The sequence below is a fragment of the Parasteatoda tepidariorum genome, chromosome 2 (genome assembly GCF_982258835.1).
Source record: "Parasteatoda tepidariorum strain Cologne lab strain chromosome 2, Ptep-v5.0, whole genome shotgun sequence".
Classification (NCBI taxonomy): Eukaryota; Metazoa; Arthropoda; class Arachnida; order Araneae; family Theridiidae; genus Parasteatoda; species Parasteatoda tepidariorum.
The window spans coordinates 6,181,705-6,204,217 of NC_141756.1; the positions used below are offsets into that span (position 1 = coordinate 6,181,705).

General features: G+C 31.6%; 1 protein-coding gene across 3 annotated transcripts in view; it reads left to right on the forward strand.

Annotated features, from left to right (window-relative positions):
- The first annotated feature begins 1,106 nt into the window (after positions 1 to 1,106).
- LOC107442214 (ELMO domain-containing protein 3) overlaps positions 1,107 to 22,513 on the forward strand; it is a 31,168-nt gene continuing 9,761 nt past the window's right edge. Inside the window, exons 1-10 of one of the 3 annotated variants that reach the window (XM_016055711.4) lie at positions 1,108 to 1,258; positions 1,378 to 1,441; positions 5,683 to 5,737; positions 10,863 to 10,931; positions 11,015 to 11,103; positions 12,103 to 12,226; positions 15,085 to 15,207; positions 16,444 to 16,574; positions 20,528 to 20,604; positions 20,692 to 20,819. In XM_016055711.4, coding sequence (XP_015911197.1) covers positions 1,254 to 1,258; positions 1,378 to 1,441; positions 5,683 to 5,737; positions 10,863 to 10,931; positions 11,015 to 11,103; positions 12,103 to 12,226; positions 15,085 to 15,207; positions 16,444 to 16,574; positions 20,528 to 20,604; positions 20,692 to 20,819 — 865 coding nt within the window. In that variant the 5' untranslated portion in view covers positions 1,108 to 1,253. Of the gene's footprint in view, positions 1,259 to 1,377; positions 1,442 to 5,682; positions 5,738 to 10,862; positions 10,932 to 11,014; positions 11,104 to 12,102; positions 12,227 to 15,084; positions 15,208 to 16,443; positions 16,575 to 20,527; positions 20,605 to 20,691; positions 20,820 to 22,513 lie in introns of all 3 variants that reach the window. The other 2 variants (XM_043056061.3, XM_043056062.3) reach the window with 2 other exon arrangements.

Below are 22,513 nucleotides of genomic sequence, written 5' to 3' on the forward strand. Positions count from 1 at the left end.
GTATTATCTTGCTTAAAACAATAATAGCCTTCTATAATCATTCGCTAATTTTTGGAACATTCTTGATAAAATTAAGCAGTAAACAACTGAATTTAATCGGAATTTTTTTTTCTTAAATTGTGATAGCTGTACTTGAAAAATCGACATGGCAGTTGAGTGCTTCATCTTTACAGTTTTTACTTCATTTTCTTTCTTTCTTAGTTTTCCTCACAATTAGCATTTAGAACTAAGTAATTTGTTTGCTACTACAGCAAATTATCGTTCCAAAATACATGTATTTTGGCTGAAAATATAAAACATTTATTAGGATCAAATTTAATTTTAAAGGAAATATATAGAGAATATAATGCACCATCAAATTTACAAGAAATGAACTTATATACACGTCTGCTGAAATATAAGGAACATATACTTTTTCTGTTCCAACAGAGTGTACCTAATTAATTTCTTATCTATTTTAACCAAATCGAAAAATTGTATTTGCTTTGCTCTCAAATGATGGAGTCCCGCAGTGGACTGATCGTTAAGACACGGTTCCCAGCAGATCACCGAAGTCAAGCATCGCTGGCTGCGGTCAGTGTGAGGGTGGGTGACCACTTGGATCAGTCTGCGTAGGGACCAAGGGTGTGCGGTATTGGTCTTCGTTAAACTGTGCTACCATAAAGTGCTTGACTTCGCGCGCAGGTCGTCGGGCTACCGAAGCGGGGGTGCCATCCCCTCCGCAGAGGATCAAAATTGTGATGGCATGTCTTCGGATCATCCTCCGGGATGTTTCCCAGACCGTCGCCAATAGCCCATTGTGCAGCTCCAGTGCGACGTAAATTAACAACAGCAACAACCAAATGATGGATTGTGCAAATGCAAGTACTATTACTAATACTTAGTAATATTACTAATTACTTAGTAATATTACTAATTAGAACATTTCAATTTTTCTCAAGTATTTCGTTGAAATATTTCAATATATTTAGCAATTTCAAATATTTTAGCAGGTTTGAACCCTTTTCTTTTTTCTCAGCTGTGGTGGGAAAAAAGTAACATATCACTCAAAGTTATCGGTTACTTATTTTTGTTCTGCTAAAGATCCGATTAAATAACAAAGAGTATGGAGTATGTGGGGTAGAGAAAACGGAAGAGTGTCCCACTTAATTTTTCTTGCTCATGATTTTAACTGATATTTCGATTTGTTTACATTTAATTAGATTTGAGGAGCTGTTGTTAAGCTGAAAATTGTTTTAATGGAATGACAATTAATGATGTAATTGAATGCAATAACTATTTAACATTTTGAAAATGACTTTTATACTCTCTAAAAAAATTTTTTTTCAAATATCAGTAAAGTTTCTGTGATTAATAATTTTTATTTTTTCTTAAAAGTTTTTTAGTTATGCACTTAGACGCGATCGATGAAGGTGATGAAACAGCAGCTGTTAAAGATGAGGTAAAATTTAATCAGTATTTTCGTTTCAGCAAATTTAAATTTAGTGAATTTTTCTTTTAAATTATTTTCTGAAATTTCATGATTTTGCCATTAGTTGTGCTTATACCAATAAGTTGGCAAATAGCAAAATTTACTTTTTCATTATGGGGCATTCTAAACTTTACGTTCACTTTTCATTTTACTTGTTTCGAGTTTACTTTTTCAATGTGTTGCCCTAATAGCTTAGTTCTATAGTTTTATGTTTTCTTTGAAGAGCTAATTTCATGTTAAGCTCATCTTAAAACCATCATAAGGGGAGCTAATATTATCTAAGCTAAAAGAAACATGTTAACAAGTTGTTGTTACTTTAATAAGAATAACTTTAGACTGAAAAATTGTAATGTATTTGATGAATAACATATTCACTGAAGGAACTTATCACTCAATTATATATTTAGACAATTACATACTGTAACTGAAAAACCTCTAGGGAGTGATCACTTAGTGGTTAGCTCAATTGACTTCACATGAAGATATACACGATTTTTCGCTACCGATTTTAATTTTACTCAGTAATGTCATTTTCTTGGTGTGGAAATGCCACCCGTTTTGGCATCATGAGAACCGAATCGATGAATAAAATTTAGCTTCAATAAAAATGACCTCTACTGATATAACTATAGACAGGGTATCCGCGCACCTGGAAAGTCATGAAAAATCATAGAAAGTCATGAATTTCGGTAATTGAACAAAATTTGTCATGAAAGGTCATGATTTTTACAATTTTTAAAAAAAAATCATGGAAAGTCATGGATTTAGGTCTCCGAAAAATCTAATTTTTAAAATAGAATCTCCCTCCCCCCAATTTCATCCTGTTCCAAATATCTGAATTTCTAACAAAATCACCACTCAGTCATATTTTATTTGAATATAAAATGATTTTATCATGTTCTTTAAAAATTATGGTGTTCTTTCAAAAAATGAAAGAAAAAATATCATTTCTTGAGCGAATTATCCTTTAAACTCTCTTCTGTGATTTAAGAATTTTTATTATTATTTTTTTTTAAATTTTATCAATTTAAAATTCTACTTGAAGCAAACCAGTTATTGGCAAATTTTTTTTATTTCGAAATGAACAGAAAAATCAGGAGTATTTCTTTCCTTTCTGATGAACAAGAAAAGTATCTTTAGAATATAATTCTGCAGAAAAATTTTTTTTTTGCTTTTGTATTTTTTTCAGCTATTTTATTGTTTCAACTCTTTCCTTCCTCTGTTTTTTAAGTTTAAAATATATAAATATGAAAAGTATAATAGTTTTGGTTATGCCTGTTTCGAATAATGTGATTATAATGCTTTTTTAATTTATTGTTGCGTTTTTGTTGGAGAAAATAGCAACTTCGTTAAGTCATGAAAAATTCTAGGAATTAGTCATGGAAAATCATGAAAAGTCATGAATTTGAAAATCTAAAATGTAGCAGATACCCTGTATATATTTGTAAAAATAAATATGTGTAAAAACACATATGTGTAAAAATAAATTTACCAAATATAATTGATAGAACTATTATAAATGTTTAAGTTTGCATTTAATTTTGTATCAAAAAATTTAGTTTACTTTATAAAATGAGTCGTTAGTTTTTTTTTCTAAAATATTTTTTTTTTTCTAATTTAAGTTCTAGCTTTAAAAATAGATAGATCAGTGATAGCATGGTCTTTAATGCACCCGAACTGCAACATGAGGTTGTCAATCTCTTTCAGAGATTGCCAAAAAAAGCTCTCTAAATAAGAGCCACTCACAAATATTTTGAATACATTTGAATCTGCTTAATTGTTTTGTTAGCATTTTTTATTTTGCTATTTTTGTGTTTCCTTATGTGACCTGCAGAGGTTTGCCTGGTCTCTGGGAGAGGTTTCGATTTTCTCTCCTAAAGGTTTTCTTTAATACAAATTCTATGAAAAAAATTCCCTGCCTTCCGCATGCGTTCATAAATATATGAAGCCACTACACAGAGGTGATCTTTCTTGGAGGTTTCACTGTAGTTAATTTACCATGATTAATATCACATTATCTTATTTATAAATTTGAAAAAATAATCTTAATAAAATGAAGAGATTTATTAAAGATTTAATAATGATAAATTAAAAGACTTATGAAGATAGGATTTGTTACTCGTTATTATTCACTTTAGGTATTGCTGGATTTTGACTTAAATTGTTTAAATTTTTACTCTATATTTGGCATAATTTTTAAAGCCCCAGAATACTAAAACACTGTATGTGTTACCTTGGCATGATATTTTTCCTTTAAAGTACTACTACTAAATTTAAATTTTTATGATGCTTTATTATTTTTTCTAAAAAAATTATCGAAGTTAATTTAAGGTACAGACTTGTTATTAATATGCATCTATCTTTGAAAAAAAAAATTATTGCAAAGTTGAGTGATGATAATCTGGTTTCAATTTGAAAGTAGGTTGGAGGAATCATAAACATATAGTTGCAGATGGTGATCATTGAAGTGAATGATGATGTAATCAAAGTTGTGTTGATATAATGACAGATTTGTGTAAAGGGATGGGAGATTGTTTGAGGATGCAAGAAAGATTCATTAGAGTTTCAGTAAGATACGTAATATTTTCTGCAGAATTCAAGTTATTCGAATTTTGAATGAAGAAAATATTTTCAGAATTGCTAATTTTTTATTTTTGTGCGGGTTGAATGTTTACGTGGTTCTTATTGCATTTTGTAAATCCATTTGGATTTAAACTCGTTGTTGTGAACATTGGTATTTTTGTTGTTGATTTGCATAATTTATGAGTAAGGGTGCAAAAATTGTAGCGTTGCAAGTTAAATTTTCTGAAAAAAAAAAAAAATGGTTTTAGTGATACAAAATAATGAAGACAGATGTTTATTTGAAGATTTATGAATGGAATTATAGTTTACATGTGAGTTTTTATGTATTTATATTTTGTAGGATTTTCTTATTTTGTTATATAATTTTATACCCAGCAGTAACAGAAATGTTGCTGGAGGAAATAATTTGGTACATATCTGCAATATTTTTCTTTTATTAATATTTACAATTTAACCGACACTGAAGATTTCTTAAAGTTGCTGCTCGGAATACATTTGCTCCACATTTCCTACACAGATGTTTTTCTAAGGTTATTATGTGATACTGCCTGGAATACATTTAATCCGTATATTATTAACAGGGGGCACACGGATAACGAAACTGTTGTCTAGGAGTTTAGATTTGGTATGGGTCTGCACTATTTTCGGCAAGAAACTGGTGCTATTCGTGGCGAAACTGCAGCCTAGGGGCTGAGAGTTGCTATATAGGTCTTTGCTATTTTTCACGTATAAAATGCAGTTTTATGTTAAAAAAAATATGTGAAATTATAATTTTATAGGGTTTAAATTTTTGATGTTGTTCTGGGAGGTCGGGAAATTGGCACTAATCAAAATGTGCCAAATCTGGTTGGCGAAGAAGAAAAAAAAAAGTGTGTACTGGTAACAAAGTAGTTCCTTTTCAATGTCTAATTTATTATTTTTTTAAAAAATTTTTGTACCAGTTGTCAAGAAAACCATTACCAAAAAGGTTATCGATAAATATCAAAATATATTGCTAGAACTTATTTTAACTTAAATTAAAAATTTCCATTTAATTTTTCACACTATTTTTTTAATAATCAGTGAATCAGGCTTACAAAGATTTTGTAGAGTGTTGACTTAGTTTTGTACATAATTGATTTGTATAATTTTCTTCCTACCTCATTTTCTAAATTTACCCTGTTTCTTTTTTTTTTATTTCCTATTCAATGGAATTTTCAAATTTTATATTCACATCTATTTATATAAACTAAACTCAGTGGTGTAACAGTTCAATGAAGGCCAAAGGCTATTGCCACCATCCCAATTTTCTTGACCTTGAGCTCTGAGGTGCAGGAGCAGATTTTCGGGATGTGTGGTCATCCGAGCGTAGAACCCCCATGGCAAGCATGCTTGATACTCATTTGATTGACTTATTTAAGGTATGAAAGGCTGAATGAAGCTTGCCCTGTTTGGAGGATAGAACCTCAGACCTGTGGCACAGGAGTCCGAAGCGTTACCACTCAGCCAACAAGTGTCCTACTGATAATAGTTATTAAAATAATAGGTTTTGTAATCCGTGAAATGTTTGTCCATTGCTTTAAAGTAAATTTTGTTTTATTTAAATATCATTTTCCTATGATTAAATTAATTTTTTTCCTTCCATGCAGCATATTATCACATTTGGAAATAAACCTGCTATTTTCAAGCACAAGGAAATTGTTGGTAATTCTTGTTGATTTTTTGTTTTATATCTTTTACAAAATGTTTTCTGAAGTCTTAGGACTCCCACGGGTCAGGAAAAACCTAGAATTGTCAGAGAATTTTATTTTGACTCTAAAGAGCAGGGAAAGTTAGATTTTTTTTTACAAAGACCTGGAAAATAACCAGTTTTAAAAGTGTCAGTAACAGTAATCAGTTATTGAGATTCAATTTAATTAATTCTGATGTCTATTACAATTACACAAGCCTGCGAAATTGAACTTTTTGAAAAATACAAGACAAGTTATTATTGATTTATATGTTATTTGATGTGCTGATTTCGAAAATGACCTTCATTTTCCCCAATCACATCAGGATTTTTAATAAAATCGATATTAATGTTTTTACTAAAATCCTATTTGGAAAGGAATTCTCTCAAATAATTTTACATGCACTATCCGGTAACTGTTCTCTTCATTCATTTTGATCTATGTAAAATTTAATCTTGTGAAAGAAAATTGATTTGTGAGCTATCAGCTAATTTTTTATAGGTTAAAATGAATAAAAAATACTGTTACCAGACAGCAGAAGTCACCTCTGGTCAAGAGAAAAACAATAAGTTCTTTGTGTTCAAACTTTTTACATCAGTTTCTAGAAGAAAATCACCAACATACCATTTTAATTTGTTTTTATTGAGATAACTTACGTAAAATTGATGATTAACAAAGAATAACAAATATTGTGTATGTGTATATGAAAGTTTGAAACAAAAAACAAAACAAATAAAACAAGCACAAAAAAAATAAGAAAAGTTTCTATTTAAGTACATCTCGCCTTCCTCTAAAACTTATTTTTGATGATCTTCTTTTATGCTTAATCTCAGGTTTATCCCGAGCTATCATCCAACTGTAGTCAGCGAGCATGTTCTTGTCCCATCTTCCTTGATGTTTGCGCTAAATATCTCTGATATCTTGATGGAACCTTTCCCCTTGTTCTTCGCTAACTGCTCCTAAATTTTCAGGGAATAAGTCGACATGTGAGTGAAGGAAATGCATTTTTACACTCATGGAGCAACCCAACGTTTTAAATTTGTCCAGCATTTTCATTACAACTTCCTTATAATCAGGATCCTTGTAATTAGCTAGAAATTCACTGACGACATCTTTGAAAGCAACCCACGCTTCTTTTTCCGTTTCTCTCATGTTAGTCTCAAATTCTTTATCCTTCATGAGTTTACGGATATCTGGACCAACAAATATTCCTTCTTTCAACTTAGCTTGGGATAAAAATGAAAACTTTTTGCACAGGTATTTGAAACAATTGCCATCTTTTGGAACAGCCTTGACAGACTACTTCATTACACCTAATTTTATATGTAGCGGAGGTAACAATACTCTTTTCGGATCAACTAAGCTGTTTCGAATTACGTTCTTGGTGCCTGGGTGGTTAAGTTTTTGTCTTTTCGGCCATTCTTTTTTGACCCAATGTTGAGTCTTGTCACGGCTGTCCCACTCACAAATGAAACATGGGTACTTTATAAATCCCCCTTATTAACCGAGAAGCATGGAGATAACGTTCAAATCACCGCAAATGGTCTAACTGTGGTCGATATATTTTATTTCGTTCAGGGCGAGAGCCAGGTTTAGATATTAGTCTTTGATTTTTTCGGTTATACCCACGAACATGGCAGGAACAAAAATAACAATCAAAGTGGTTTTAGGGCTCTCTCCACGTCATAGGAATTCCAAATCTTAAAGCAGTCTTCTTTCCTTGATGCCATAAGCGTAGATCATTGAGACACTGAACACAAACTTTATGAGGTACCCAAGATTTGTCCTGATCTCCGAGTTTCACGTGAAAATATGCCAGATAAAGTTGTCTTACACACTCTGAAATGCTCCTCATGCGATTTTTAACTACACTATATTCGCCGCATGTATAACAAAAGTCATCTGGGAAATTTTCACAATGTCTTGAACTCAAAGCCATGTTTCACGAAACGCACAGAAAAAAGCAAACTTTAAAATGACTCCCTATTACGCTTGCTAGTGTTTCTGAGAGGTCAGCGGACCTAGATAAGGATTTTCGCGACGCTATTGGTAGAGAGAGATTGCTACAGAGAGAGGGACGGTGACAGGAAGTAGTGATTGAGGGGTACTTTTGTAGATTTGACCAAAGTAGAATGCTGGTCAGTCAAGAAGGGAAGAAATTCAAAAACAAAAATTTTTTTATGGTAAGTGTTCATAAAAATTCCAGTAAAATTGAATTTTTCTAAAAAACGTGACGTGATGGACATTTTTCATTATTATTTTCCATTTCAGCACCAAAAAATACATTAAGTTCAGCTATCAAACCCCTTGTATTTTTTTCATCGCAGGCCTGTGTTATTTGTTGTAAAAATTCCATTTTTTTAGTGAAACTTTTCCATGTTTCTATCCTCAATCAATGATTTTTTGCTGGCTAAATCTAATATTTGATTTAAAATATATATATATATATATATATATATATATAAACTGCTGTTTGTAGAAAATGCAACACCATGAAAGAATCATCAGAATCAAATGAAATTTAATGCAGAAACGACTTGTACTGATACAAATAAATGATGAAATTTTCAAAACAAAAGAAACAAATTAAGCGTCCGAAATCAGTATTTGGTGCAGCCACCACGCGCTGCAATAAGTGCTGCTATACGACGTGGCATGGAGTCAAACAGATGTTGAATATCTGCTTGAAGAAGAGAATTCCATATCGCTTGTATGCGCAACCAAAGTTCGTCTTTGGAAACTGCAGGACGCGGATCACGAGTGAGACGCCGACCAACCATATCCCACACGTGCTCAATAGGCGACATATCCGGCGAATAAGCAGGCCAAGGAAGAAGTTGCATGCGTTGTGCTGAACAGAAGTCTCTAACAGTCCGCGCAACATGTGGGCGTGCATTATCCTGCTGAAAGATAGCTCCAGGGATGCCTTGAAGGAAAGGAACGACTTCGGGCTGTAGCACTTCACGGACGTATCTGTTGCTATTGAGATTACCCTCAATTCGTATCAAATTGGATCGTCCATGATACGAAATCGCACCCCAGACCATAACTCCGGGTGTTCGACCACTATGTCGTTCAATAATACACTCAGGAAGGCAGCGTTGACCGGCATAACGTCTAACACGAACACGGCCATCATGGGTCCACAAATTGAAGCGTGATTCATCTGAAAAGACAACTTGGTGCCAATCAGCTCGCCAGTCTCTGTGCTCAAGAGCCCACTGCCGACGCAGCCGTCGATGATCCGCCGTGAGGGGAATCCTGTATAATGGCACCCTTGCACGCAATCCACGGCGCAGCAGACGACGACGAATTGACGAAGCCGACAATTGTACACCTGTAGCAGTAGACCAATGTGCTGCCAGCTGCCTGGAGGAAGCTGTGCGATCATTCACCGCCATGCGGAGCAGGTGTCGATCATCGCGCTCTGACGTCACCTTCTGTCGTCCAGTGCCTGTTTTTCGAGTTGTTCGGTGCTCGTCGGTCCACTGCTTCCAAACTCGCATCACTGTGGAACTGTTCCGCTGCATACGAGCTGCTATTGCGCGATAGGAAAATCCTCCTTCTCGAAGGCCGATTATCCTCCCTCGTTCAAACTCCGTAAGTTGCTTGAATTTCTTATTCTTCCGTCGTGGAGGCATACTCAGGTCTCACTAAACGTTTGCCACTAACAAATAATCATAGACTATTTTCAACGTCCCGCTACAGCACTTTATTTATACGCTTTCAGCATCAATTCAGAGGGCGCTGCGCGCGCCACGCACGCGCGATGGCTCTGAAACTTTATTAATTTGCATAATATCCTATAATTGACATTTGCTGCGAATTTCATTTGATTCTGATGATTCCTTCATGGTGTTGCATTTTCTACAAACAGCAGTTTATATATATATATATGTATCGAAGTTTTCTGAGGGAAATTGCATGGTGTAAATAAAATATGGTCTGGATTTACATTGAAATTTTCCTGAAATACCTGAACAAGTCAGGGAATTGTTTTTCTGATATTAAGTAGAAACCCTTTAATAATGTTATGGCTTAATTTATTTCTTCAGCTGTCATTTAAAAGCCCATTGTAGGCCTAGAGGTCATGAAGGTTAAGTTGCCTCAATTTCATGACCAACAGTATGATGGTAACAATGTGGTCAGAATTACGAACAGGTTGCCTTGACTTCCCAGACAAGTTGGTGCCTATTGATCGAAAACTGGGTGGCCTTCGAGCCGCCACTGGGGTTCGAACCCTAGTCCTTCACAATAACAGTTTAGTACCTTAACCACTGGAAGCTATCACGGCTCTCAGTTATCATTAAGTATGTTAATTCAAATGAAGTGAATGACGAATTTATACAAATGTGAACTACTGTGTAAACATTTTAATTTAATTGATCAAGTAAAACCTCAGAAGATATGCTAACACATTGGGACGTTCACACTTTTGAGCTTTTGATTGTAAAATAATGTATCAAAATAATAAGAATTTTCTAGTCTTTTTTTGCCTTGCTATTTTTACAATTTACCCTCAATTTTTTTTAACTTTTTTAATTTTTTGTATGCCTGTTTTCAATATAAAATAGTTCATTAAATCATTCAAAAATAACCTGAAAGAATTAGATGGACGGAAAAAATTTTAAAATATCAAGAAATAAAATAATCAAAATTAATAAAATTATAAATCTTAAAATTAATAAAAAAAGTGAAAATGAAAATTTATAATAATAAAAATTAATAAAATTTTTTCAGCAAAAATATTTTGTGAAATTGAGGATTAGTATGAAACATGCATGGCTCTTCTTATTATGAGAATATCAAAGGTATTGGGATACAAAGAATTTTTTCTGTAATATTGAAGAGTTTGTGATTTAGGCTTAACCCTAGTTTCTTAAACATTCTTCTCACAGACCATGTTAATACAAATATGTTAAACAACTGTAACTTTCATAGTGAAAGAGATATAAACTTTTAAGTACCTTTCTTGATTGCCAAAAGAATGTTTATGAATATAGTATCTACCATGCATGTAAAGAAAACTGTCCGTGCAATGTTTTATATATCTTTATGTTAATTTTAACATTTAAATAGTTTGTTTTGTCATTTTTTAGATTTATCTCAGTCTAGAAAAGACATCGAACTTGCTCAAGCAGAATGGGATCAGTTAGGTTCAAATGAAGGTCATTTAATGAATTTCTTTTCTTATATCTGTTATTATTTCATAAATATTCAATACAATTGAAAATAAAAGCTATTTTTTCAGGTACCTTTATTCCTACTTGTAAAACTGAACCAATATCTGTTGATGAGGTACTGAACTTTTTCCGATCAGCAAACATGAGCCAATTTTTGGTAAGTGGTAATCTTTTGCAAATAAAAGTACAATTTAATTACAGATTCGGAAAATTTCATTTTTTCACCATTCGATTATAAAAGATTTAAGGGTTTGAAAAATCTGATTTGTTGAACTGGGAGATCATTCACGAAATATACAAAAGTGATTTGAAGTGACATGTTTTTAAAATTTTCTGTTTCAGAATACTGGGAATGTTTTTAAGAATCTTAAATAATTTTTTAAACAAAAAAAAAATTTGATGAAACAAATGTTCTTACTATGAAATTTAAGAGACAGAGATTCAGAGTTCATATTTTTATTTAGCATTTTTATTAGATGATAAACTATTTTCATATCTTGTGGGATAGATATGAGTTATTCTTAAAATTTTAATTTCTTTGAACTGTTTATTTAAAATTATTTTAATTTATTTAACAATTTAAGGGTTTACTTGTAAATTAATTCTTCTAAATTTTTTTGTAGCATTTAAAATTAGTAATACTTTTTAATTAAAAATATTAAATAATGAACCAAATTACACTTTTAAACAATAATTCATCGCCTATTAAATCATCAATTTGGCTCCCTGTAAGAAATGATTTTTTTATAAGTTCAATAAAGTATTAACACACTTATAAAGTATTAAGTTCAATAAAGTACATAATATTTTAAAACTAATAGAAGAGACTTAAAATTTACGATGAAATTACTGAGTGCACTTATAAAAATATATTTTTCAATTTAATTTAAATTTGATGCAATGTAATTTTTTTAATAATTTTTATTAGAGTTTAATTTTCAATTAATGTTTATTTATATTTTGGTAAAAAAAATTTTTGAATTTGCTAAAACTACTGTGGCATGTCAGAAAATATGACAAGATAGACATGTAAAAATCATTCAAATTCTACTGTTACTCTTTAACTAGTATATTTATTATCTAGATATTTAATTTATGTATGTAATTATTAGTTTATGGTTTGAACTAATTTAAATATGCATTTTTTTTTTTCTAGAAATGTATCAAACCTGTAAAGCAAAGGAAGAGAATTGAGGCTTTAAAACACTGGATTGTTGGACCTCCCAAATTAAATCTAAGTTTGATTTCAGAAAGAAATTTATTCTTTGCCATTGCTTTATGTGAGCTGTAATTTGTCTTACTACATAAATAAGTCCTTTTATAATTTTTCGTAATATTTTTGTTTTCATTCATTTAGATGTTTGCATGAGTTTTTAATAATCATTTATAATACAGTGGGTGATCGGTTAACGAACAGATCGGTTAACGAACAAATCGGTTAACGAACACTTTCACGAAAGATTTTTGTGTTCGGTTAACGAACACATATTTGGATAACGAACACTTTCAAGAAAGATTTTTTGTGTTCGGACATCGAACACATATTCGGATAATGAACAAAACGAATTCTAACGAACACTTCTCGGCCTGAAAAAAAGTACTATTAAACGTTTGTTATCATTTTGCACACAAAATAAGATATTTAAAGCATGCTTAGTACTGATAATAACTAAATGAAACTTGAATTAACAATGAATTTAAATTTAAAGGTCATTAAATAATTATTATTATAAAGTTTAAAACACTTCTCGTTTACCACTCTGAGAATCCCAGAGCATTAAAAAAAATTCCATAATTAATAACAAACTGCCAGCAATGTGGAGATCGAATCAGAGGGCATGGGTCAAGCAGTATCTTTTCAAAGAATGGCTGTTTGAAGTTTGTCCGAGCATCAAGGACTACCTTGATACCAATGACTTGCCGTTGAAAGCACTGCTGCTATTGGACAATGCACCAGGACATCCAAAGGATCTTGAAGATAATTTGTTGACAGACTTTCCCTGACTGACAGTTCAGTTTTCACCTCCAAATACGACTTCGCTGATTCAGCCGATGGATCAGGAAGTTATTGCGGCTTTCAAGAACACTCGCGCGCTGTTTCGTCGGTGTTTTGAAGCAAGCCAATTTTCCTCAACAATGACTTCAAAAAAGTTTAGGAAATAAAAATTTGACATTCGTGGTCAGAAGTAACACAGCGACAGTTGATTTCTGCTTGGCGGAAGCTGTGTCCATCCTTCGTTTAAAGTGATGGAGATGATCAGGGAGACACCCCTGAAATTATGGATAAAATTTTGACAACTGCTACAGATCTGGAATAGGAGGTGAACGAGGATGACATAGAAGAGCTCATAATGGGACATGTAGATTAACTGACGACAGAAGAACTCCAAGAAATTTTGAATGAAGAACACCAAGAAACACAGCGAAATGTGTCTCCTTCTGAACAAAAGGAAAACGAAAGAGCATACCAATGCCGACATCTGCCGTTAAAGATCTTTTGAAAAAGTGGGAAGATGTCAGAGCAATGGTCTTAGAATGGCACCCAAACTAAGCTGATGTCAGTAGGGTTGGGGATTTTTACAACGACAATGCTATTAATTACTTCCGGATAATCCTGAAAGAGAGAGAAAAGCAATCGACATTGGACATGTTCTTCAACGCCCCGTAAGCAAAAAATGAAAAGGACTAGCTGATTAATATGCAAGACTATATGTATGTATTATTTTTTAAAAAACTTAATAAGAAATTATACGTTTTTTTAAATTTAATTTTTAGGGTCTCCAGAACGAATTAATCGATTTCACATAGAAGTCTATGGTGAATCGATGATCGGTTAACGAACAATTCGGATAGCGGACATAGTCTTGGAACGGATTATGTTCGTTAACCGATCACCCACTGTAATTTAGTATTTTGCTTCAATCCAAAACAACTAGGCTTTATAACCTGGCCTTCCAAAATTAAATCCAATTTTTTTTTGTTGCTTTATGCAAGCTATAATTAATCATACTGTATAACTGAATTTAATACAAATTCAGTAGATATATAGATAATAATTGTATATTATTCAGTGGCTTGTTGCAATTTTAAAACTTATGCTAGTATGTAATTCTTGTAAGTAGTTTTATTGTCATTGCATATTATTACAGTATTGTAATTTACAATGTTAAAGAAATTAAAAAAGCAATATTTAAAAAGCCAATTATTTGTTAGACACTAAGATAGAATCAGCGGTTATGAATTATATAATGTAAACAAATAAGAATTTATGATTCTCTTTCCCTCTTTTTATTTACAGTTTAACTATTACATATAAATATTTCTATTTTTATTTATTATGACAAGTAGAACCTAGTCACAGACCTGGTAGCAAAAATCATTTAGCATAGCAACGAGCACTGCAGATTTTGCTCAGATTTTTAAAAAAACCACTGTAGATTATTTAAGCACACAGTAGATATGAATATTATTTTGCCTCTCAGATTTAAAAAAATTAACTGAAAATATTACTGATAGAGGATACAGAAAATTTTTTTAATCTCCAAAGTTACTTAATTACTGATTGTTTCAAGTCCTTAACAAAATTTAGTCGCTTATATGCAGATGTATAAGCAAAAGTAAGGTGATGGCTTTCAAAAATTCTAAATTAGGTTCTTTGATTAGCTGGAATTTTGAACATGTAAGAGCCTAAAAAAGAAAAAATCTTTAAAAATTATTTTTTTAATTTCTGAAATATCTAGTTGCTTGTTTATAGACTGTATAGGGACTTATTCCATTTTTCAAATTTCAATTATTTTATTAATTTATAAATATTAAGAGTTTCAATTAAAGCACTAAATTTTAAACTTTTTTTTCTGCATCATTTCTATGTACCTTATATATGCTAATTTTGCTATACACATGTCAGATTAAACCTAAATTTTACAATAATAGCTGATCTGACTGTGTTAGGATCACGGACAAATCTATATTTATGAAGATTTTGCTTCTTGTGTCACAAACTTGCTGTTTACTTTAAAAAATATTATCTTGCTTACTTGCTTTTTTTAAAAAATAAAACAAAAATTCTTAGTAAAGTGGTTTTATTTACTAATTTTATATGACAATTGAATAAAAAGAAGTGTGTGTCTTAATGTAGGTCCTTTTGATAGCAGTGAAGAAATACATATCAGAGTACTCCAGACTTTATACAGAACATTGACTAACTCTAATAAAGATTGTCCTCGCTATGGGAAACATTGGGAAGATGTAGGGTTCCAAGGTAATTTATAGATTATTAATATGATTAGTTCAGTTTATTACTAAATTTACTTAATAAAATAAGTTTTATTTCTAAATTTTATACAAACAAATATTATTTTTATCAATAAGTATTATATAAGTAATGTAAGTTTCTTTTCGAAATAATTGATAAACATTCATATAATTTCTTAGTTCCTAATAGAAAAAAATAATTTTGTTTTTATTTTATTATTTTTTTATGATTGTTGTTATGTTATTTTAAGAAATAAAATATTTTAATTTTCATTCATATTATGTTGAGTTCCATCAAAAAGTTCCATCCAAAAGTTAGTTCCATCTGGTTGATAGGGCACTGGACCCATGTCCAAGAGATCGTGGGTTCGATCCTCGCCGGCCGATGACTCCCCGTGTAGTAAATGGTGACTGATGCACGTTAAATCTGTCGAGTCTCAAAGTCCTCCATGTTCCCATAACAAATCATACGTCTAGGGGTACTGATCCAGGAGTTTCCTTGTCTTCTGGATTGGTTCAAAATGACAAGGCTGCGAAGTTGAGCATTAGTAGTCGTAAACCTAAAATCGGGTCGGCTGTTCAACGACGGTTATAAAATATGAAATAAAATACTTGATCCAGAGCCGCGATGGCTCAGGGGATAGAGCGTTCGCCTTCCAATGGGGCGAACCGGGTCCGAATCCCAGTCGATACGAATTCCACATCCGGCTTGCAACGACCACAGTGCTGACGGAAATATCCTCAGTGGTAGACGGATCATGGGTTCTAGTCCTTTTGCTGTCAAGCTAACCGTGGGAGGTTCTCGCGGTTTTCCTCTCTATGTCACGCAAATGCGGGTTAGTTCCATCGAATTTCTCCCAATACTTGATCTAGTAGTTCCCTTGTCTTCTCGATTGGGTTCAAAATTACAAGGCTATGGAATGGAAGATTAGTAGTCGTAAACCCAAAAATTTGGTCGGCTGTACAATGAGGGGTATAAAATTAAATATGCCAGGGGTGTGAGTGATTCCAAAATTGACTGCGCCATTGGAGCACACTCCCTTGACTTCTATTAGTATACTTAAAATTTGGCCTTACATGTTAATTTTTTTTTGCTGCTCCAAATTTATAACCACATTATAAGAGCTATTTAAAATCTATCCTAATACTCTTTATGTATTTATGTCGTCATTGTAAATTAAATATTATCAACTGTATATTTTCTTTTCATATTACCGCTTCTAACGAATTTTACGTTATGTAGGCATAGATCCAGGAACTGATTTACGAGGTGTTGGATTTCTTGGTCTCATACACTTACTGTCTTTTGCTCTCAATCCAGCCACTGCTGATCTTGCCAAATCAATTTCTGTTCTTGCTAAAAATGAGAAGCAAGTATGTGTGATTTTTCTTCTTTGAACAATTCATAAATTGTCTGTATTGAAATAATTTTACTGACGTACTGCATGAAGTCAAAGAATAATATAATTCTTTAAAGAAAATGTATATTTTTAAAATGTATGATTTTTTTTGAAATGTTTTATTCTTTTACTGTTTTAAAAGTTATTAAAATTAAGGTTCTTTTTAATTTTTATAATCTTTTATAATCTTTTTTAGAATCTTTTTATAATCTTTAAAATCTTTTATAAGAAATTAGGATTAAGAATATAATGCAATTATTTATAGTTGCAGAGTTCTCCCTAGGAATAAAAAAGGGTAGGGTGCTACCTCCTCAAGGAAAAGGGCACTCACTTAACACCTTAAAAATTTATCAAATTGCGTAATATTAAGTAATAACTGAATTTGATCCTCAACAATATATTTTAAGTACCCTCTTATATTATTTTATATAGATATTTCAAAAAGTAGTTCTCACATAGTAATAAAACAAGATAAAAATTTATAGTATGTAAAAAATAATTGAAGGCATGCTAAAAGACAATCTCTGAGCATAATTTTTTTTTCAAAAAAAGTAAACTAAGAAAAAATGTTTGATTGATAAACCTAATATTTTTTTTTTATTAAACTTAATTATTTGAAACTTTTTCTATAATTTAAACTGAAAATTATAAAAAAATGAGCATTTAAAGGTGCATTTTTTTAGAAAAAAGTATTTATTTAAAAAATAATTTCAGAATTTAAAATTAGTTAAAACATTAATTAATATACCCCTGAAAAAAAGAGAATTTTATAAAAATTAAACCAGTTGAGAATAATCCTAACAAAATAAATATTTGTAATAATAAGCAGAATTAAAACTTCAAACACAGATGATTTTATCAGTGTATAATTATTATTTAAATAATGAATTATTTATTTTTTTGATTGGAATATTTTTTTGGAGTAAGAAGGCAGTGTTTTGAAGGGATGGTGGTTTATTTTTGCAAAAAAGGCAAAGAGGGTGCATTTAAAGGTATGAAAAGGCAGATAAGGTCGGTCTCCCTTCTAAAAACGCTTAAGGGGAACACTGTAATTGGACATGAAAGATGAAGCATAATTTATTTATTCAGGTGTTTATGGTGTTTTTACATTTAAAAAAAAAATTTAAAAAAATCAGTATCTCAGCTGTTTTTAGGTGATGTCATAATTTTTATTAATATAATTAAAAAATAAATTTTTTGATCTTCTAATAATTTATTTTCAATTGTTGATTCAGCATAATAGGTGCATGACACCATTATGTTATAGTTCTTTTTTTAAATCTAAATGCTTATTCTAATTTTTATGTTTAAAAATAAAAATCTGGAATTGTGTAATTTCAATAAATTTGTAAATTTAAATAATTTTAAAAAATTCCACCAGCTCTAAATGTAGTTCTTTTATCTTAATATGGTTTGTATAATAAATTAAAACAAAGCATATTATTTGCTGCCTTACTCTCTGCCTTTGGATTGAAAATTGATAGATGGCTAAACTTTAAATTATTTAACATTTAACTAAGAAAAAATATTTTATTATTTGTTTGAAAAATTAAGTTTTAGGATGATCAAAAAAATTTCTCCTGCAGATTTTATTTTTTAACCGACATTAAACAGCAGACCCAATTTTGAGGTTGCGGCTATGAATGTTCAACTTTGTAGCCTTATAATTTTGTGTCCAATCCAAAAGACTAGAAAACTCTTGAAGCAAGCATTGAGAAAAACTGGCCTTCAAGGAGGACTTTTTGATGGAACTAATTCCCATTTGCATCATATGTTGATGAAAATCAGGAAACCTCCCATGGTTTGTCAGATTCTAACCTATGATCTGTTTATCACCGAGGATATTTTACATCACCACTGTGGCTGGTGATGTTGGAGTAACATTCGTATCGACCAGCTAACACTGAGATTCAAACTAGGTAACCTCATTAGGAGATTAGCGCTCTTTTCCCAGAGCCGCTCCACCTCCTCTCCATTAGATTAATATAAATTTCATAAAGCTTTTATAAAAATTGTGGATAACAGTAATTTCTTATAAACTAAATGTTACTGGCAATTTATGATACATCAGTATTCTACAGAATATGTGATGCATTTTATTGATTTTCTTTTCCTTGATTTATCGATTTTCTATCATTTTTAGACAAATATGAAGCATGACAAACTAGTATTACATACTGAACCACGGTGGCTCATAGGTGTAAAGGGTAATGAAGTCAAATCATGAAGAGTCCCTTGATGAGGTGCCCCAGGTGTGGATTCGAGCAATGGCTGGTCGATACGAATTCTGCTCCTGTCTTGCACCGAACTCAATGCAGACATAAAATGTTCTAAATTATTGATGAATTGTGGATTAAAGCCATTGGCGTCAGTCTAACTGTCTGAAGTTTTCTTGGTTTTTTTTCCTCAGTGTAATGCAAATGTGGGTTAGTTAAAATCAAAAAGTCCCCTCTAAAGGCTAGTTTGTCCCAATACTTGATCCATGAGTTCCTTCCTTCTTCTGTGTTGGGTTCTAAATGACAGGGCTATGGAGATAAACATTTATAGAAATGAACCCAATAATGGGTTGGCTATTCGACACCGGTTGCAAAATAAAATAAAACTGTTACATACATGTATATAGTAGTATCTTGACTTTCCAAAGAATGATAATTGGTGCTCATTAAAGTATGGAAAAAGGTAATGATTAAAATATTATTTAAAAGATATTTATATCTCAAAATTACTGAAGTTATTTTGATGGAATAATGAAATTGGTCTTCATTATTCTGTCTGCATTATCTGAAGAAATTTTTGTCCAAAATATGTATTCATACTTTGCCAGACAGCCTAGGCAGCGTGGAAAGTGTTCAATTATTTCACACATTGCTGGCCAGTTTTTTCGGCATTTAATAAAATAAGTAGGCATTCTATAGAGTGGTGAGTCTATAGAATCAAAAACACAATTTAAATAGATTCTTTTTTAAATGATTTGCAAAGTAAGTAATGAATGCATGTCTAATGTCTAGATTTAATGAAACGCAGGGCTCGAAAAACAGCCCGTCCTCGGCGGTCAAAAATTCCCCGCGGACAGCGAATTTCTCGAATCTGACGTCCGTGCGGACGGCCATTTTCCCGTTAATGTTCATGATACATTTTCAATTTTTGTTATCTTACCAGAGTCTAGCCCCTCACTTCTAAAATGACTCTCTAATCTAAAAATACAGCAACATACTGCGCATGGTGGAATTGATGCTTTCTCTGACTGGGAGTACTGCAGCGGTTGAAAGGGGCTTTTCAGCAATGAACTTACAAAAAACACATTACGTACTGGTCTTAAGCAAGCAGCGTTAAACGCAATTATAAACATCTACCTAAATGGAAAACCCCTTTCAGATTTCTGTGCAAAAACCTATTTAAACCATTGGCTTAATTGTGGAACTGGCAAACGTCATATTTGATTCATTTAAAGAACGCAGTACCCTCGAATAAATTGACATTCCAGATAACTTGACCTTTGTCGCTTAAATTATTTCATAAAAGAAGTACATACTAGGTTACTATTAGTAACCTAGTATTTCTTTTATTACTGTATAATGTAATCCTAGAAACTACTAATTCATTGTGCAATTTATATAAATGTTTGTAATAAATAAGAGAAAATTATATTTTTATTCATTTAGAAGCTACGGGTTAGCTTCAAAGGAGGACGGGTACATTGTTGGACAAGCCGTCCTCGGGGACGGGTAAAATTTCTGAGTTTTTTCGAGCCCTGATAAAACGGTTTCATCCAGCAATGCTTGTGCACTAATAACTAAATAGTTTCTAGTTTTTTTTTGTGCGTTTGTTTGTCATTTAAATTATCATTTTTTGTGATTTTTGTCCCTTAAAGTGTTATTGACTGAATAAAAAATTGTATAATTAATAACATTCTATATATTATTTCAGAACTTTCCTTTTTGTGCCATGGGGATTAATATTACTAGAATAGTTGTAGAATCAATGCGGGAAGAAGTTCTAAATAGGTCAGTTAGTTTCTCCTGATTGAATGTGATTGATGTTATGTATTCTCATGGAATTTATATTTTTTTTTCTGTGATGATTATTTTCAGGGAGTGTAACAGGTGCATGGATGTTTTCAAAGTAACCAATGATTTTTATGCAGGAATTTTCCTCAGGTTGTATGTTATATGGTATCAACAAAAGAAAACTATTATGGATTCGGGATTTGTTATTAAAGGTGCTTTTATAGTTTTTTTCATTATGATTTTTAACTAACTCCTCTGTTCTACAAATTAAATCAAAATATTTCATCTCATTTTACAATTTTAAACAACATTAAGTCAAAATTTCACTTGAAACTAAAACGGAATTGGTTTGGGGGCCCATATATTTCTCCATTCATCATAGTAATAAATTTTCTTTTCTTTATTTTTTTAGGTTTTTAGTTATTATATTTTACCGGCTATTACATTTTATATTCCGACTGGACTGTGTAGGGGTAAGGGAATTTACCTTACAACAAAATGGTTCTGGGTTCGAATTCCGGACAAGGCGTGGATGTTCTTTCGTTCTCTGTGCTATCTGTCCTTACTGTGGGAGTAACATTGGCACACAATATGGTGCCCCTGAAAGAGTGGCCAACAAATTTGCCCTAAGTATGCCTAAATTGATAACTTTCAACCCAGGTGGGCATTGAAAAAAAAGTTATTATATTTTAGGTGCATGTGCTATACAGGTATGTATAATATAAGCTAAGTTTTTAAATTTTTTAGGAAAATTTCTTAAAAGAGCAGTTTTGGGGGGAAAAATACAACTTCCTTGCTTTTCTGTGTATTGTGCTTAAATCTAGGGGAAAACTGTAAAGAAACCATCAAATATTACTAAGAAGCATGTTTGATGTAAAAATATCACCTTGCTTTGGCAAAAGTGTAGCTAAGCATTATATTGCTCCAAATCCTTCTTATCATAAAACTTTTACTGAAGGCTTTGTTTAAAAGTGATGGTGTGCAAATTTTGAAGGCTGTGCTATTTCCAAATAATTTGCTTAAATTGGCTTTAGAATTATCCTATTCACTTCATATTTTATAGCCATTATTCAGCCCATATTGACCCTATATTGATTTGTCTGATTCAGTCAATATTTTTCTGCCTAAATATGACATATATTTAATTGTAACTAGGCCCATTGAGGCAAAATCTAGACTTCTTAATCTTAGACATGTCCTTGTAGGTTCTTTGTACTGCCGATTTTAAACACTACTCGTGCGAAGATAAAATTGTTATTTATAGAGCTATATATAGTCAATGCGACCTGTTCTAGCTAGAATATAATTTATTCTAACTAAAATATAATGTTCAGTCAATAAGTTTTTATTAAAATTATTGGTTTTTGGAAAAGACAAGAAAAATTGAAATGTCAAAAAATTTGAGTTAATAATGAACAAAATAAATCAATTAACACAGTTATCGAGATAAGAAATTCTCCTAGATGAGTTTTTTTCTAACATTGCATAGGAAATTCGAAGTGTCATTTTTTTTTCTTAAGATGTTAAAAATTTCACAAAACTGAGGTGAAAGTTGGGAAGGTGTGAATGTAGTTTATTTGTATAAATTTTTTTCTCTTTAATTCCATTCATTAGTCTTTGTTTTCAAATTTACGCATAAAAGAAATAGGTAAAAACTAATTTTAACATCTTTTGTTTTTTAAAACTCAAGCCTATAATATATTAATAGTTGGTAATTCATGATTCCGCTTGTGTTAAATACGTTAACATTGTAAAGGGAACGCGACAAATAAGTTATGAAGCTTCCCCTGAGATGAGTAATTTTCCCGCAGAAAAAAAAAAGAGAAGCACGTCAGCAAATTTACACAGGCTAAATTATAACCAAACATTAAGTAACTATACCAAAAAATCTTTTTCTTTTCTTTAT